The sequence below is a fragment of the Bombina bombina genome, chromosome 6 (genome assembly GCF_027579735.1).
Source record: "Bombina bombina isolate aBomBom1 chromosome 6, aBomBom1.pri, whole genome shotgun sequence".
Lineage (NCBI taxonomy): Eukaryota > Metazoa > Chordata > Amphibia > Anura > Bombinatoridae > Bombina > Bombina bombina.
Window position 1 is genome coordinate 849917857 of NC_069504.1, and position 18794 is coordinate 849936650.

At 41.3% G+C, this 18794-nt stretch overlaps 1 protein-coding gene across 1 annotated transcript in view; it reads left to right on the forward strand.

The window, feature by feature from the left end:
* The window catches only part of LAMTOR4 (late endosomal/lysosomal adaptor, MAPK and MTOR activator 4), a 61587-nt gene extending 46747 nt beyond the window's left edge, over positions 1-14840 (forward strand). Inside the window, exon 4 of the mRNA XM_053718261.1 lies at positions 14604-14840. Coding sequence (XP_053574236.1) covers positions 14604-14701 — 98 coding nt within the window. The 3' untranslated portion in view covers positions 14702-14840. The remainder of the gene's footprint in view (positions 1-14603) is intronic.
* Positions 14841-18794: the final 3954 nt, after the last annotated feature.

The window sequence follows — 18794 nt, forward strand, 5'->3', positions numbered from 1 at the left end:
TCCAAAAAGTGTACATTTTGTACACTGCATTCCATCTTAAATTTAATGGGCGAATCAGTGTGATTCAATTCAGATACCCAGTTTTGGAGGTCTGTTAAACTCCCTGTCCAAACCAAAAACAAGTCATCTATGTAGCGGGTGTAAAAAGAGATACATGGATGCATTAAGGGTTTCATAATGGCAGACTCATATCCCAGCATGTACAGGTTGGCGTATACAGGGGCCATATTAGACACCATGGCCGTACCTGACAATTGAAGGTAGAAATCACGTTCAAATTTGAAATAGTTTTTCTTTAAACAATGTTCCATCAGTTCTATTATGAACTCCAGTGGTGGCCACTATAATCGGGGGACTTACTCACAATGGTTCTTACAGTCTCTAGTCCTGCCTCATCGGGAATAACAGTATATAAACTGTCAACATCCATGATAACTAGAAAGTCGTTAGGGTGTAAATATGAATGTTTTTGAAGTTTACGAATCATGGAAGTGGTATCTTGCAGATATGAAAAAGAATTTCGTATAACTGGCTGCAAGTGATAATCAATAAATTCTGCAATACCAGAGAAAATTGACCCCCTAGCAGAAACAATGAGTCTGCCAGGAGGGTTGTCAAGACTCTTGTGTATCTTGGGTAGTAGGTACAATATTGGAACCTTAGGAAAAGATAAGGTCATGTAGTCATATTCATTCTCAGTGATATACTGCAATTGTAAACCACGGGATAGGGTCAGATCAACTAGTTTTTTTTATATTTGACAGTAGGATTAACATCCACTTTCATGTAAGTATGTGTATCACTCAATTGTCTGATGGCCTCTAATTTGTAGTCACAAATATTGAATATTAGGAAAGTTTTTAAAGATGACAGACTTGTACCCAGTAATAACAGATTTAAACCTCCATCTAAATTTGATCCTCAGACCACCAACCCCTCCATTAAAAGCTTTACACGCTTAATACGTAATGATTGCACTACTCAGAATGATACACGCATTTTTTCCAATTTACCACTTGATGAACAAAAAGCTTTGACCACCCTGTCTAATGACCACACTATCATTGTGCGTCCGGCAGATAAGGGTGGGGCCATAGTAGTCCAAGATTACAGTGACTACAAATTAGAGGCCATCAGACAATTGAGTGATACACATACTTACATGAAACTGGATGTTAATCCTACTGTCAAATTTAAAAAAATAGTTGATCTGACCCTATCCCGTGGTTTACAATTGCAGTATATCACTGAGAATGAATATGACTACATGACCTTATCTGTTCCTAAGGTTCCAATATTGTACCTACTACGCAAGGTACACAAGAGTCTTGACAACCCTCCTGGCAGACCCATTGTTTCTGCCAGGGGGTCAATTTTCTCTGGTATTGCAGAATTTATTGATTATCACTTGCAGCCAGTTAAATGTAATTCTTTTTCATATCTGCAAGATACCACTTCCATGATTCGTAAACTTCAACAACATACATGTTTACACCCTAACTACATTCTAGTTACCATGGATGTTGACAGTTTATATACGGTTATTCCCCATGAGGCAGGACTAGAGACCGTCAAAACCATTGGGAGTAAGTCCCTTGATTATAGTGGTCCACCACTGGAGTTCATAATAGAACTGATGGAACTTTGCTTAAAGAAAAACTATTTCAAATTTGAACGTGATTTCTACCTTCAATTTTCAGGTACGGCCATGGGGTCTAATATGGCCCCTGTATACGCCAACCTGTACATGCTGGGATATGAGTCTGCCATTATGAAACCCCTAATGCATCCATGTATCTCTTTTTTTACACCCGCTACATAGATGACTTGTTTTTGGTTTGGACAGGGAGTTTAACAGACCTCCAAAACTGGGTATCTGAATTGAATCACACTGAGTCACCCATTAAATTTAAGATGGAATGCAGTGTACAAAATGTACACTTTTTGGACCTTAATGTATTCAAAGTCCTTACAGATGGTGACTGTAGGTTTGGCACTTCTCTTTCTACCAAATCTACAGATAGAAACTCTCTTCTCCTATCTACAAGTAGCCACCCTGACCACCAAAAGATGGGTATAATCTCCTCCCAATTGACGAGAGTGGTTCGTAACAACTTTGATTCTACCATCCTACAAGCTCAGCTAGACACTGTGCACGAAACTACAGGCTAGAGGGTATGACCAGAAAGACATTGACACAGCTAGAAAGCGACTGGATGGCCAATCACAAGTCACACTGCTGGATCGGACTAAGTTGCAGAAACAAGCTTTGGCTTCTAGGTTGAACTTTATCACGACTTTCACTCCGGAACATCACCGTGTAGCCAGAGCGGTCCGTAATCGATGGGATATACTGCAGACTGACAAGTGCCTGTCAAACTGGAGATTGAACCTCCCTCGTATGGCTTATAGACGAGCCAGGAATATACAAGATATACTGGTCAAAACTGACCCTAAGGATTCCTATCAAAAGGACACATGGCTCAAGTCTACCAAAAAGGGATGTTTCAAATGTGGAGATTGCATTACCTTTAACGGTATGCAAATGGCCCCTACATTCCAGCACCCACACTACAACAAACGCTACAAAATACAACACAGAGTAACTTGTGTGTCCGTGCTCCCTGTTTTATGTAGGGAAAATCATTACATATTTTCGTGAAAGGATGGCCAACCACAGATACGCCATCAGGGAAGCCATCAAGAAGGGCACCTCAGATCAGCCAGTGGCACGCCACTTCACGCAGCTGAAACACAGTGTCTCCAGCCTGAGAACTATGATTATAGACCACATACCACCTCTGGCTAGGGGAGGTGACCGCGGTAGAAATCTACTCCAACGCGAGACAAAATGGATCTATACTTTGGACACAGTGGAACCTAGGGGGCTTAACATACAATTGGATTATGGCCCCTTCATAGGATAAAGATTGGCACTATATGTCTAAGATCCAGTTATCTCCTATGCAGAGATCAGCTTGAATGCACTGCTTTTTCAACGTCTTTCACCTGGCATGGTGGCCTTCTAATCTGATTAAAAAGAGAAAGTGGACTCTCCTGGAGGTGCGCAGAAGGTGGATTGTGACTTGACCGGAGGATGATCACAAAAGTGAGGAGGTTCTTGAGCCAATTAAACACTTGGATAGACAAGGCAGCACTCTTGATAAGAAAGTCAAAGTAAAAATCTGTAAGGACAGAAGAGAGAGAGGCGCCTTATGGGACAGTATCACTCGTCACAGAGAAGGTAAAGAACACAAACAGCCCAAAGCAGGGGTACTCACAAGAGTGGCGGCATAACAGTATGCCTCACAGCGCAGGACGGGACCTTAGTCGCCCCAAAAGACAAGCCAGCAGGAGAGAGCCCGGGAGTCCAGGAACCAATCAGCAGCCGCTAACTGCAAAACGTCACAGGATAGCCGTCCGTGGTGCATCCAATCGGTAACTCACAGGCTGATCTCACTAGTGAAGCCATCCAGGAGTAGCAGTGAAACCAATTCAGTTCTGTGAGATCAGCCTGTGAGTTACCGATTGGATGCACCACGGACGGCTATCCTGTGACGTTTTGCAGTTAGCGGCTGCTGATTTGTTCCTGGACTCCCGGGCTCTCTCCTGCTGGCTTGTCTTTTGGGGCGACTAAGGTCCCGTCCTGCGCTGTGAGGCATACTGTTATGCCGCCACTCTTGTGAGTACCCCTGCTTTGGGCTGTTTGTGTTCTTTACCTTCTCTGTGACGAGTGATACTGTCCCATAAGGCGCCTTTCTCTCTTCTGTCCTTACAGATTTTTACTTCTAATCTGATTGGCTGATTGGATTCAACCTATACTAAAGAATCAATGTCTGGTGCAGGTCTGCACTTCCTGCGTAATGATCTTCCATACCCTCCAAACCTGAATTGAATTTATGATCTTAATCTGCATAACATCATCTGCCGATTTTTTTTTTTTTTTTTTTTTAAGTGTGTTCATTGCTCACAGTGTTGTTTTTAACATCGTCTTGGATTTCTGCAGTTTTACAGAAAGACGCTCTCTTGACCGCATACGTCACGCAGCATCAGATATGCAAATTAGCCATGTGCCATACCCGACTCCGGATGAAAAGGTCTATGTTAACACGATGCTGGTTGCACCAATCACAGTTCCCCATAGTTCCGGAAGGGGCGTGGCCTTAGTGACGTGCACACGGATGTGCAAACACGCATTGTTACCATCAGTCAATTGAGCTAGACACAGTGCATATAAGGCTACAGCATCCTTATGTTTTTAACTTGCTCATTTCGGATGTCAGGCTATGCCATCTGCCTGATGAACTGATTGATCCATTTGATAAAGGTGCTAGTTGGCACCGAAACGTCATGGGACCGTTTCTCTTTTGATAATAAAAGCTAAGTTTTACCTACAAATCCAGTGAGTGCTATCTTATTATTATATATAAAGATCAGTGTAGGAAGAAGTCACTCACAGGGTCTTTCTTTAGATAAATACAAATAGTATTTTATTTGACGTTTCAGGTATTACCCCATTTTCAAAACTAAGCATAACAATAAACAGTGAACTCACCCCCTTAATATCCCTGCACAGCAAACAATGCGGCGCTCACTCCGCCACCCGGAAGTTACCCGACGTCACACGAGTGGTCATGGCAACCGGACGCTCAGACATGAGCGCGCCGTGTGTGTACTTAAAAACATAGGTAAAACGTACTGACAGGAGTCATTGCATGTACAGAAAGTGATATCACGTCTAGGGCATACCGCTTGTTCCCTACTGGGAGAGGATACTAATTATCGCTGTACATGACAGTATTACATTGCGGTTACAATCCAGTAGCATATCATAAAAACATTGTTGTACCCAAAGTACATTCACGTTTATGCAGACTCACAGGTTTGGTTTATATACAGTCAAAAGAGGAATACATAACATGGTGTATTATATATTGTACATGAAGCCATACCATATTACAATGTGTTTCTATTTGTGTCTTATTATAGCAGGAGTGTATAATTAGAACTAGAGTCATATTCATGCAAGCTAGGCCATACATATCACATATACATAACACAACAACAGATATGTGTCAGGGTATACATCCTATTAATCTAAATGATGAAATTACACGGGTATACATTAGTAGTTCGGTATATACAGCCAATTATGCAGTACATACAAAGTGTTACAACACTGCTACAAAAACAGAATATTGCAGTATATAAAAATTGTTACAGCACTGCTATTTAAACAGATCACCTATATTATACAGTATACTGCGTGTTGGACAACCCCAGACAACTAACAGCTATCTGTAGACAGCAATTCCAGTCCAAATGGACGTTGAGCCCCCTAGTGGTCATAGTCCCTAGGTTGAAAATCCATCGTGCCTCCCTTTGCAAGAGGATTTTTGCCCTATCCCCCCCCCCCCCTGTTCAACGGGGGGATGTGGTCAATGATAATATATTTGAGATCAGTAGCTTTGTGTCCGGCTTCAGCAAAATGCAGAGCCACAGGCTGGTCAGATGTTCCTTTGTCTATCGCTGCACGTATGGCGGACAGATGGATCGCCATCCTGGTTCTCAGGTCGTCCATCGTCTTGCCCACGTAAAACATTCCACACACACAGTGAAGGAGATACACGGTGTACCTTGTGGTGCAGGTTACTCTGTATCTTATATTAATTTTTTTTGTAGAGTACAGGTGACTGAAGAAACTGCATGTAGTTAAACCCCCGCAGGTGGTGCATCCCAGGCACCGAAAGCACCCAGGCTTGGTTTTAAACCAGGTGTCTTTGCTGTAACATCCTCTGGGGTCCGTTTTAATAAGTTGATCTCTCAGTGAGGCCGCTCTTTGGTATCTAATACTAGGTGGTAGCATTTTTTTAAAAGGTATGTCCCTATCCGTGGTTAGCAGGTTCCAGTTCTTCCTCAGGGTTCCTGCAATCCCTTCTTTGCCCTTGGTATAGGTAGTGGTAAATGTAAGTTTCTCCTCCACTCCTTTACTCTTCGGTTCTTTTTGTGTCGTTTCCACAGCCGCTTCTTTGCTTATCTTCAAAGTTTTCTGGTGGTATCCCCTCTGGCGGAATTTAATTTCCATATCTGTCATCTGTAGATCCCTGAGTTCCTCAATGGTATTGTTCCTGGCTACTCTCTTAAATTGGGATGCCCACCAAGACCACACAGGAGGGGAAGGTCCATGAGGAACTGATTATTATCCTGAGTAGCCACATTCTTACTGAAGTGTCCTGAATAAGGGACTCTCCTTTGTCCCTACATCCAAACCTGATAACTTTGACTTATACGTGGACGTACAAAGATTCACAAGAACTCTGAGACTTAAGGAACACTTTGGCACCACTAGTGGAGAAGGAACTGGTACAAGATTTAGGGGAAAAAGCAACTATGACCCCAGTAGCCAAAATGCATCGATCAAAACATTCTCAAGACTCCTATGGCAGGAGAGTGAAGAAAATTGCAAAAACATTAAGGAATACAGGCAAAACCTGACTACCAGGTAAAGGCAGGCGCTTAGAACACTACAAGTTAATATAATACCATCGTCCTGAGGGAGGCCGATAAAGGAGGTGCAGTGGTCCTACAGGACTATATTGATTACAAACTAGAAGTGATGCGACAACTAGAGGACAAAGACACCTACTGTGTAATGAGGGGCGATCCAAGCAGACAATTTAAAAAGATGCTGAATGAATTTATACAACTGCTTCTCAAGAACAACTATATCAACAAAAATACCAGCGAGTATATGACGGTGGAGTTCCCGAGGACAACGGTTCTCTATATGTTACCCAAGGTGCACAAAAGTTTGGCTGCCCTGCCTGGGAGGCCGATTGTGTCTGCAATTGGCTCCCTTCTTCAGCCAATAGCGACATATGTAGACCATATAATACAACCAATAGTCCGCAATATACCATCCCTTCCTATTGGACTCAGCATCCATGATTAAACTCTTATTGGAACTACCTCCTCTGCCTGAGAACACTTGGCTGGTCACAATAGATGTGACCAGCCTGTATAGGGTCATCACCCACCAAGAGGGAATAGCGGCTACTAAAAGACAATTGACAAAATATCTTTACATTGGTCCTCCTGTTGAAGCCATCTGTGAAATGTTGAGAATGTGTTTGGAGCTCAATTATTTCCATTTTGAACGATCATTCTACCTGCAGGTAGCAGGAACAGCAATGGGGTCAAACATAGCCCCATCATATGCCAACCTGTTTATGGCTGAGCTAGAGAATGGAGGTACACAACTGTTTCAAGACCACAGAGTGCAGCTATTTAAAAGGTATATTGAAGATCTGTTCGTCCTATGGACGGGAACTGAGGAAGAACTGCTCAATTGGTTTAAGGAACTAAACAGAGTACACCCTGCTGTCAAGTTTAAAATAACGTATGACAAGAATACAGTAGATTTTCTGGACATAAGAATTTTCAAACGAGGGGATATTCTGAACACTACCCTCTACAGCAAACCAACCGATAAGAATTCTATGTGCTTCCAGCTGCCATCCGCCTAGCCTGAAGAAGGCACTTACAACATCACAATTTAAGAAAGTAGCCAGGAACAATACCATTGAGGTACTCAGGGATCTACAGATGACAGATATGGAAATTAAATTCTGCCAGAGGGGATACCACTAGAAAACTTTGAAGCTAAGCAAAGAAGCGGCTCTGGAAACGACACAAAAATAACTTTCTTCTATAAAGGTAAGACAAGTCCACGGATTCATCCTTTACTTGTGGGATATTATTCTCCTGCTAACAGGAAGTGGCAAAGAGCACCACAGCAGAGCTGTCTATATAGCTCCTCCCTTAGCTCCACCCCCCAGTCATTCTCTTTGCCTACTCTAAGTACTAGGAAGGGTAAAGTGAAAGAAGTGATAAAATATTAGTTTTTAATTTCTTCAAGCAAGACCTAACCAGACTTGGAACAAGGGTAAACAGGCCAAGAAGCCCGCTGCTGCCACCAAGACAGCATGAAGGGGTAGCCCCCGATCCGGGACCGGATCTAGTAGGGGGCAGACTTTCTCTCTTCGCTCAGGCTTGGGCAAGAGACGTTCAGGACTCCTGGGCTTTAGATATAGTAACCCAGGGGTATCTTCTAGATTTCAAAGATTCTCCCCCAAGGGGGAGATTTCGTCTTTCTCAATTGTCTGTAAACCAGACAAAAAGAGAGGCGTTCTTACGCTGTGTAGAAGACCTATATACCATGGGAGTGATCTGCCCAGTTCCGAAAACAGAACAGGGGCAAGGGTTCTACTCCAATCAGTTTGTGGTTCCCAAAAAAGAGGGAACCTTCAAACCAATTTTGGATCTCAAGATCCTAAACAAATTCCTCAGAGTCCCATCCTTCAAGATGGAGACCATTCAAACTATTTTGCCGATGATCCAGGAGGGTCAATATATGACCACCGTGGACTTAAAGGATGCGTATCTACACATTCCTATCCACAAAGATCATCACCAGTTCCTCAGGTTCGCCTTTCTGGACAAGCATTACCAGTTTGTGGCTCTTCCCTTCGGGTTGGCCACGGCTCCCAGAATTTTCACAAAGGTTCTAGTGTCCCTTCTGGCAGTTCTAAGGCCGCGGGGCATAGCTGTGGCGCCTTATCTGGACGATATCTTAATCCAGGTCTCAATTTACCAACTAGCCAAATCTCACACAGACATCGTGTTGGCTTTTCTAAGATCTCACGGGTGGAAGGTGAACGTAAAAAATTAATTCACTTATCCCTCTCACAAGAGTTCCATTCCTGGGAACTCTGATAGATTCGGTGGACATGAAAATTTTTCTGACAGAGGTCAGGGAATCAAAACTTTTATCCAACTTCCGAGCTCTTCATTCCATTCCTCGGCCGTCAGTGGCTCAGTGTATGGAGGTAATCGGCTTAATGGTAGCGGCAATGGACATAGTTCCGTTTGCTCGCTTGCATCTCAGACCACTGCAACTTTGCATGCTCAGACAGTGGAATGGGGATTATGCAGATTTATCTCCTCAGATAAATCTGGACCAAGAGACCAGAGAGTCTCTTCTTTGGTGGTTGTCACAGGATCATCTGTCCAAGGGAATGTGGTTCCGCAGGCCAGCGTGGGTCATAGTGACGACGGACGCCAGCCTATTGGGCTGGGGTGCAGTCTGGAATTCCCTGAAAGCACAGGGTTTGTGGACTCGGGAGGAGGCTCTCCTCCCGATAAATATTCTAGAACTGAGAGCGATATTCAACACGCTTCAGGCGTGGCCTCAGCTGGCGTCGGCCAGATTCATAAGATTCCAGTCGGACAATATCACGACTGTAGCATATATCAATCATCAGGGGGGAACAAAGAGTTCTCTAGCGATGATAGAGGTTACCAAAATAATTTGATGGGCAGAGACTCACATCAGCAATCTATATCCCAGGAGTGGAGAACTGGGAAGTGGATTTTCTAAGTCGTCAGACTTTTCATCCGGGGGAGTGGGAACTCCATCCGGAGGTGTTTGCACAATTGATTCAGCAATGGGGCACACCAGAATTGGATCTGATGGCGTCTAGTCAGAATGCCAAACTTCCTCGTTACGGGTCCAGGTCAAGGGATCCTCAGGCAGTACTGATAGATGCTCTAGCAGTACCCTGGTCGTTCAATTTGGCTTATGTGTTTCCACCATTTCCTCTCCTTCCTCGTTTGATTGCCAGAATCAAACAGGAGAGCGCTTCGGTGATTTTGATAGCACCTGCGTGGCCACACAGGACTTGGTATGCAGACCTGGTGGACATGTCATCTCTTCCACCATGGACTCTGCCAATGAGACAGGACCTTCTGATTCAAGTTCCGTTCCAGCATCCAAATCTAGTTTCTCTGCGGCTGACTGCTTGGAGATTGAAAGCTTGATTTTATCCAAGCGGGGTTTCTCTGAGTCGGTCATAGATACCTTGATTCAGGCTCGAAAGCCTGTCACTAGGAAAATTTATCATAAGATATGGTGTAAATATCTTTATTGGTGCGAATCCAAAGGCTAATCATGGAGTAAGATCAGGATTCCTAGGATTTTGTCCTTTCTCCAAGAAGGTTTGGAGAAGGGGCTATCAGCTAGTTCATTAAAGGGACAGATATCTGCTTTATCAATTCTACTGCACAAACGTTTGGCAGATGTTCCAGACGTTCAGTCGTTCTGTCAGGCTTTAGTTAGAATCAAGCCTATGTTTAAACCTGTTGCTCCGCCATGGAGTTTGAATTTAGTTCTTAAAGTTCTTCAAGGGGTTCCGTTTGAACCTATGCATTCCATAGATATTAAGCTTCTATCTTGGAAAGTTCTGTTTTTAGTTGCTATCTCTTCGGCTCGAAGAGTTTCTCAATTATCTGCATTGCAATGCGACTTGCCTTATCTTGTTTTTCATGCTGATAAGGTGGTTTTGCGTACCAAACCTGGATTCCTTCCTAAGGTTGTTACTAATAAGAATATTAATCAGGAAATTGTTGTTCCTTCTCTGTGTCCTAATCCTTCCTCTAAGAAGGAGCGTCTATTGCACAACTTGGACGTGGTTCGTGCTTTAAAGTTTTACTTGCAAGCGACCAAAGATTTCCGTCAAACATCTTCTTTGTTGTCTATTCTGGAAAACGTAGAGGTCAAAAAGCTACGACTACCTCTCTTGCCTTTTGGCTGAAAAGCATCATCCGTTTGGCATACGAGACTGCTGGACAGCAGCTTCCTGAAAGAATTACAGCTCGCTCTACTAGAACGGTGACTTCCACATGGGCTTTTAAAAATGATGCTTCTGTTGAACAGATTTGTAAGGCTGCGACTTGGTCTTCGCTTCATACCTTTTCCAAATTTTACAAATTTGATACCTTTTGCTTCTTCTGAGGCTATTTTTGGGAGAAAAGTTCTTCAAGCAGTGGTGCCTTCTGTTTAACCATCTGTCTTGTCCCTCCCGTTTATCCGTGTCCTGTAGCTTTGGTATTGTATCCCACAAGTAAAGGATGAATCCGTGGACTCGTCTTACCTTTATAGAAGAAAAGTAAATGTAAATTTATGCTTACCTGATAAATTGATTTCTTCTATGGTAAGACGAGTCCACAGCCCGCCCTGTCATTTTAAGACAGATTATATTTTTTTGATTCAAACTTCAGTCACCTCTGCACCTTGTAGTTTCTCCTTTTTCTTCCTGTACCTTCGGTCGAATGACTTGGGGGTGGAGCTATATAGACAGCTCTGCTGTGGTGCTCTTTGCCACTTCCTGTTAGCAGGAGAATAATATCCCACAAGTAGGATGAATCCGTGGACTCGTCTTACCATAGAAGAAATCAATTTATCAGGTAAGCATAAATTTACTTTTTATATGGCCCGAAGAGTAAAGAAGTGGAGGAGAAACTTACATTTTCCACTACCTATACCAAGGGCAAAGAAGGGATTGCAGGAAACCTGAGGAAGAACTGGAACCACGGATATGGACTTACCTTTTAAAAAAATGCTACCACCTAGGATTAGATACCAAAGAGCGGCCTCACTGAGAGATCAACTTATTAAAACGGACCCCAGAGGATGTTACAGCAAAGACACCTGGCGTAAAACCAAGCCCGGGTGCTTTCGGTGCCTGGGATGCACCACCTGCGGGGGTTTAACTACATGCAGTTTCTTCAGTCACCTGTACTCTACAAAAAAATTTAAAATAAGATACAGAGTAACCTGCACCACAAAGTACACCGTGTATCTCCTCCACTGTGTGTGTGGAATGTTTTACGCGGGCAAGACGGTGGACGACCTGATAACCAGGATGGCGATCCATTGGTCCGCCATACATGCAGCGATAGACAAAGGAACATCTGACCAGCCTGTGGCTCGGCATTTTGCTGAAGCCGGACACAAAGCTACTGATCTCAAATATATTATCGTTGACCACATCCCCCCCGTTGAACACAAGGTGGGGGATAGGGCAAAAATCCTCTTGTAATGGGAGGCACGATGGATTTTCAACCTAGGGACTATGACCCCTAGGGGGCTCAACGTCCATTTGGACTGGCATTGCTGTCTATAGATAGCTATTAGTTATCTAGGGTTGTCCCACACACAGTATACTGTATAATATAGGTGATCTGTTTAAATAGCAGTGCTGTAACAATTTTTATATACTGCAATATTCTGTTTTTTGTAGCAGTGTTGTAACACTTTGTATGTACTGCATAATTGGCTGCATATACCGAGCTACTAATGTATACCCGTGTAATTTCATCATTGCGGTCAAATAGATGGCCATATATCTTTGAACCATTATAAAATATTTGTATTAATATTTTTATGAATACTTTTTATTATAAAGTGTTTATATGAGTATTACTGTTTATTTTATGTATTATGTTGTGTTTGGTGCGCATTTTTTAATAAGTCTTAGCCTTTATACAAGGTCTTCAGTTGCGCTAACTAGATGTGTGTTAAATTCTATTGCACTCAAGTGAATGCGTTTACTTTCAACTAGTTGAGGTTGCGAAATTGCAACATTGTGCCCGCGCTAACATTAGTCACCCCTTGTAATCTAGCCCGATAGCAGAAATTGTGGTTCTTTACTCTTGAGACTGTACAGCAAATAATAAAAAGGACACCTCATAGAGTGTTAAGCAGGGCTATAATCAAAAATGAAAATCTATTGAAAAAAATATAATTTACACAAAAGAAAAAAAAAACATAATCTAAACATTTATTGGAAAACTAACTAAAATAAAACTATACATTACATTTTTTTTTATCACAAGTCTGATGATGCAGTGAATTCTTGAATACCACATGATATCAAACCAGTAGATTGTGCATGATCAAGTACGTTTACTGATAGCCCTGCTAGAACATTGTGGTGGTGGTGTTATTATTATATGTGTGCATTTGGAGGATATCACCGAATGCGGAAAATCAGCTCTTTTTGCCGTTCGGCTATTTTCTGAGCAGAATTTATACTTGTGAAACGGCAACACACTAAAGACTGGATTTGCACAGATGTTAGTGTATTGCTGTTCCACAAGTATAAATTAGACTGAATGGCATGAAGGGCCACCACCTTCCACATTGGGAGTTATCCAAAATTTCTGAATGCAAACGTTTTAAAATAAAATTATATAAAACCTAAACAGAAATCTGTTCATAGAATAAAAACTAAACTATGATTAACAAAACAATTGCCAAACTTACTAAAACTAAACTGAGACCTAAAAAAAATTGACAGTAAATTTGAAAATCTAAAACTATTATAACCCTAGTGGCATGTCTAAAGAGACATGAAACTAAAAAATGTTCTTTCATGATTTAGGTAGAACATACAATTTTAAACAACTTCCAGTTTACTTCTATTATCAAATTTGCTTCATTCTCTTGGTATCATTTGTTGAATGAGCAGTAATGCCCCACTGGTTTCTAACTGAACACATGGCAGAGGCAATGACAATCGGCAAATATATGCAGCTACCAATCAGCAGCTAGAACCTAGGTTCTTTGCTCCTGAGCTTTCCTATATAAACCTTTCAGCCATGGATAACAAAAGAAGGAAGCAAATTCAATAATAGAAGTAAATTTGGAAAGTTGTTTAAAATTGTATGCTCTGTCATGAATGTCTAATTATGACTTTACTGTGTATACTGACAAATTCAAAGCAGCTTCTGGTGCTATTAACACAGTCTGGGTTAACTGGCAGCTCCAGAGGCAGGACTCTGCTGCACTCTGTTGTATGTTCATCCTATGGGGACGATTTATTATAGTGCCAACATCGGCATTTATCATTGCACAAGCATTTCACGTGAAATGCTTGTGCAATCCCGCCCCCTAGGGGGTGTCAATCAACCTGATCTTATCCGATCGGGCTGATTGCTGTCCGCTGCCTCAGAGGTGACGGACGAGTTAAGGAGCCGCGGTCTTATGACCACTGCTTCTTAACTTCCACTTCAGGCGGACCTGAAGCAGAGTGGGTCGGAAGCAGCATCCGCTGCTTCATAAATCGACCCCAATGGCTCTAATTTAGCATGATTATCAATAAAATAGTAAAAATAAATAAGAACCATGCCGGTTAGACTTTATTTTAATTTTTTTATGAAATACAGTTATCAAAATAGTATTTTAATTTAAGGAATATATTACTCATTTTTTCATTATATAATGTATATGAAAGAGCAGCTAAGTATTAAAAATGTTTTGTTCATTGCATATAAAATGTTTAAGTAAAGCCTTTTGAACTTGAGGGGAAACTGAAAATGCATAATTATGTGCAACTGATTCCTAAGACTCTACTGCTCACTAGCTGATAACTCTCACAGAAAAAAAATGGTTTACTCAGCATCAGAACATCTGTTTTTCTAAAAGCAAAGCTCTGTTATAAATTATAATAGAAAAGAGAAAACCATGTCCCTTTTACATTTCCCTTGTCAGTCATATGGTCAGAAGGCAGGGGAGAAAATGGGACCCAGAGAAACTATAAAGAAACCTGAGACGAAAAGAATTGGTGGGGAAAGCAGAATCTGAAATAGTAATAAAAAAAGGGATCTTATGCAAGATTAGGGGGAGGAGTGCAGCACAAAGAGTCAGTTATAAGACATCACTAACAAATGTTCCCTTCATATTTCTTCTTCTATTTTTGCAGTTGTATTTGGAGAACATTCTTTCCTTGTCACTGTTTCTGGTCAGAAGATTTATGTGGTAAAACGGCAGAATATCATAAGGGAGCCAGTCTGTGTCTAACCTCTCATTACTACCATGTGTTTCTGGTTTACTATGCTGATTTAGTTAAATGATGTTACATTTACAAGCACATACACATTATTATTGTTCATTTCCACATGAAGATATTTCTAATAAAGTTTATTTATTATACTGTAAATATTGTGTTATTTTATTAATTGTGCTTTACAATTCCTTGGTGCCCTATACTATAGAAAATTCTTTTTTTTTTTAATTAAAAAAAGATGAAAAGTGTTTATGAATTAGGTACAGGCAGACAGCTGCCAGTATCTAAGATGGTGGACACTAGTTAGAGGGAAGAGGGTTAGAGAGCTGTTAAGGGGGATCAGGGAGGTGGGAGGGTAAGGGGGAATCCTACACAGCAGAAATTAATAATACAATTTAAAAAAACAAAACAAAAAAATACCTAAAACTTACTTTGGCAGACTGTCTGTCAGTACCTAAGATGGTGGTGACAAGTGATTGGTGAGGGAGAGAAGAGAGCTGTTTAGGATTGATCAGGTAGTTAGAGGGTAATCTCTAAGTCTACACTATAGCTAAACTTAACATTACAAGCTACCTGATTAACCCCTTCACCGTCAGGAATTTCAGAACTATGGTGCGCAGCTGCAAATAGCAGCCTTCTAATTACCAAAAGGCAATGGCAAAGCCATGCATATCTGCTATTTCTAAACAAAGGGGATCCCAGAGAAGCTTTTACAACCATTTGTGTTATGACTGCATAGGTGACATGTAAATAATTTCAGTGAGAACCCCAAGGTTTGTGATTTTTTTTTTTATTTGATTACATTGGGCAGTGAAATGGTGGCATGAAATATACCAAAATAGGTCTAGATCAATACCTTTCAGTTGTCTACTAAACAAAAACATAATTTATGTAAGAACTTACCTGATAAATTCATGTCTTTCATATTGGCAAGAGTCCATGAGCTAGTGACGTATGGGATATACAATCCTACCAGGAGGGGCAAAGTTTCCCAAACCTCAAAATGCCTATAAATACGCCCCTCACCACACCTACAATTCAGTTTAACGAATAGCCAAGTAGTGGGGTGATAGAAAAAGGAGTAGAAAGCATCAAAACAGGAACTGGAAATATAATTGTGCTTTATACAAAAAATCATAACCACAATAAACAGGGTGGGTCTCATGGACTCTTGCCAATATGAAAGAAATTAATTTATCAGGTAAGTTCTTACATAAATTATGTTTTCTTTCATGTAAATGGCAAGAGTCCATAAGCTAGTGACGTATGGGATAGTAATACCCAAGATGTGGAACTCCACAGAAGAGTCACTAGAGAGGGAGGGCTAAAAAATAAAAACAGCCATTTTCCGCTGAAAAAATTAAATCCACATCCAAAAAATAAGTTTTCTCATAATTGAAAAGAAAAAAACGTAAAACATAAGCAGAGGAATCAAACTAAAACAGCTGCCTGAAGAACTTTTCTACCAAAAACTGCTTCCGAAGAGGCAAACGCATCAAAGTAGAATTTAGTAAATGTATGCAAAGAAGAGCAAGTTACTGCTTTAAAAATCTGATCAACTGAAGCTTCATTCTTAAAAGCCCACGAAGTAGAGACTGATCTAGTAGAATGAGCTGTAATTCTCTGAGGCGGGGGCCTGACTTGACTCCAAATAAGCCTGATGAATAAAAAGCTTTAACCAAGATGCCAAGGAAATGACAAAGCTTATTGACCTTTCCTAGAACCAGAAAAGATAACAGACTGGAAGTCTTCCTGAAATCTTAAGTAGCTTCAACATAATATTTCAAAGCTCTAACAACATCCAAAGAATGTAAGGATCTCTCCAAAGAATTCTTAGGATTAGGACACTAAGAGGGAACAACAATTTCCCTATTAATGTTATTAGAATTCACAACCTTAGGAAGAAATTCAAATGAAGTCCGCAAAACTGCCTTATCCTGATTGAAAATCAGAAAAGGAGACTAACAAGGAGGAGCAGATAATTCGGAAACTCTTCTAACAGAAGAGATAGCCAAAAGGAACAACACTTTCCAAGAAAGTAGTTTAATATCCAAAGAATGCTTAGAGGCCTATTTATCAAGCCGTCAACCGCAAATACGCTGGAATTCCGCAGCGTAATTGTGGCAAGCTTGATTCCCCTTATTTATCAAAGCTTACAGACCGGCAAAAGTTGAAATCTGTGACGTAACATACGATCCGCCTGACTCAGTCTGACACAGATCAATGCTTACGTCATTACAGATGTTCTGAATACAAATCCGCCACTATCTGACTACTTTTGCTAGTTAACAAATATCTAACAGGTACGCACGCCACTATTCCGGCCCAGCGTACCTGGTTTTCAATCCGCTGCCCTGGAGGCCGCGGATGCCATAGGAATCAATGGGAGTCTGAAAGCAGCGAAAGCTTATGTTCGATGCTGCCATATATCCCATTGATTCCTATGGGAGAATAAAAGTTACGTTTACACCTAACACCCTAACATAACCCCGAGTCTAAACACCCCTAATCTGCCACCCCCGACATCGCCGCAAGCCACCTACATAATGTTATTAACCCCAAATCTGCCGTCCCGACATCGCCGCCACCTACATTATACTTATTAACCCCTAATCTGCCGCCCGACATCGCCGCCACCTACATTATACTTATTAACCCCTAATCTGCTGCCCCGACATCGCCGCCACCTACATTATACTTATTAACCCCTAATCTGCTGCCCTGACACCGCCGCCACCTACATAAAAGTATTAACCCCTATCCCACAGCTCCCGGACCCCGCCGCCACCTAAATAATGTTCCTGGAGCCCACAGCAACTAAATAAAGTTATTAACCCCTAAACCCCTGGCCTCCCACATCACTACCACTTACTAAACCTATTAACCCCTAAACCGCCAGCCCCCCACATCGCCATAAACTAACCTATTAACCCCTAAACCTAACAACCCCTTAACTTTACATTAAATATTAACTCATCCCTATATTATAATAAATTAAAACTTACCTTTAGATTTAAATGAAACTATATTAAACTAATAATTAACGTACCCTAACTATTATACTAAAATTACATTAAACTATATTAAACTATTAATTAACCTACCCTAACTACTATACTAAAATTACATTAAACTATATTAAACTAATAATTAACCTACCCTAACTATTATACTAAAATTATATTAAACTAAATTAATCTACCCTAACTGTTATATTAAAATTACATTAAACTACAAATTAAATAAAATATATTATATAGTTAAAAACCAAACCCTACTCAAATTATTTAAATCTACTATTAAAAATTACAAAGTTACAAAAAACTAACAACTAAGTTAAACAAAATAACAAACACTAAGGCCTAGATTTAGAGTTCGGCGGTAGCCGTGAAAACCAGCGTTAGAGGCTCCTAACGCTGGTTTTAGGCTACCGCCGGTATTTGGAGTCAGTGATTAAAGGGTCTAACGCTCACTTTTCAGCCGCGACTTTTCCATACCGCAGATCCCCTTACGTCAATTGCGTATCCTATCTTTTCAATGGGATCTTTCTAACGCTGGTATTTAGAGTCGTTTCTGAAGTGAGCGTTAGAAATCTAACGACAAAACTCCAGCCGCAGGAAAATAGCAGGAGTTAAGAGCTTTCTGGGCTAACGCGGGTACTGTACCCTAAAGTACACTAACACCCATAAACTACCTATGTACCCCTAAACCGAGGTCCCCCCACATCGCCGCCACTCGATTAAATTTTTTTAACCCCTAATCTGCCGACCGCCAACTACGTTATACTTATGTACCCCTAATCTGCTGCCCCTAACCCCGCCGACCCCTGTATTATATTTATTAACCCCTAACCTGCCCCCCACAACGTCGCCGCCAGCTACTTACAATAATTAACCCCTAATCTGCCGACCGCAAAGCGCCGCCACCTACGTTATCCTTATGTACCCCTAATCTGCTGCCCCTAACACCGCCGACCCCTATATTATATTTATTAACCCCTAATCTGCCCCCCTCAACGTCGCCGACACCTGCCTACACTTATTAACCCCTAATCTGCCGACCGGACCTGAGCGCTACTATAATAAATGTATTAACCCCTAACCCGCC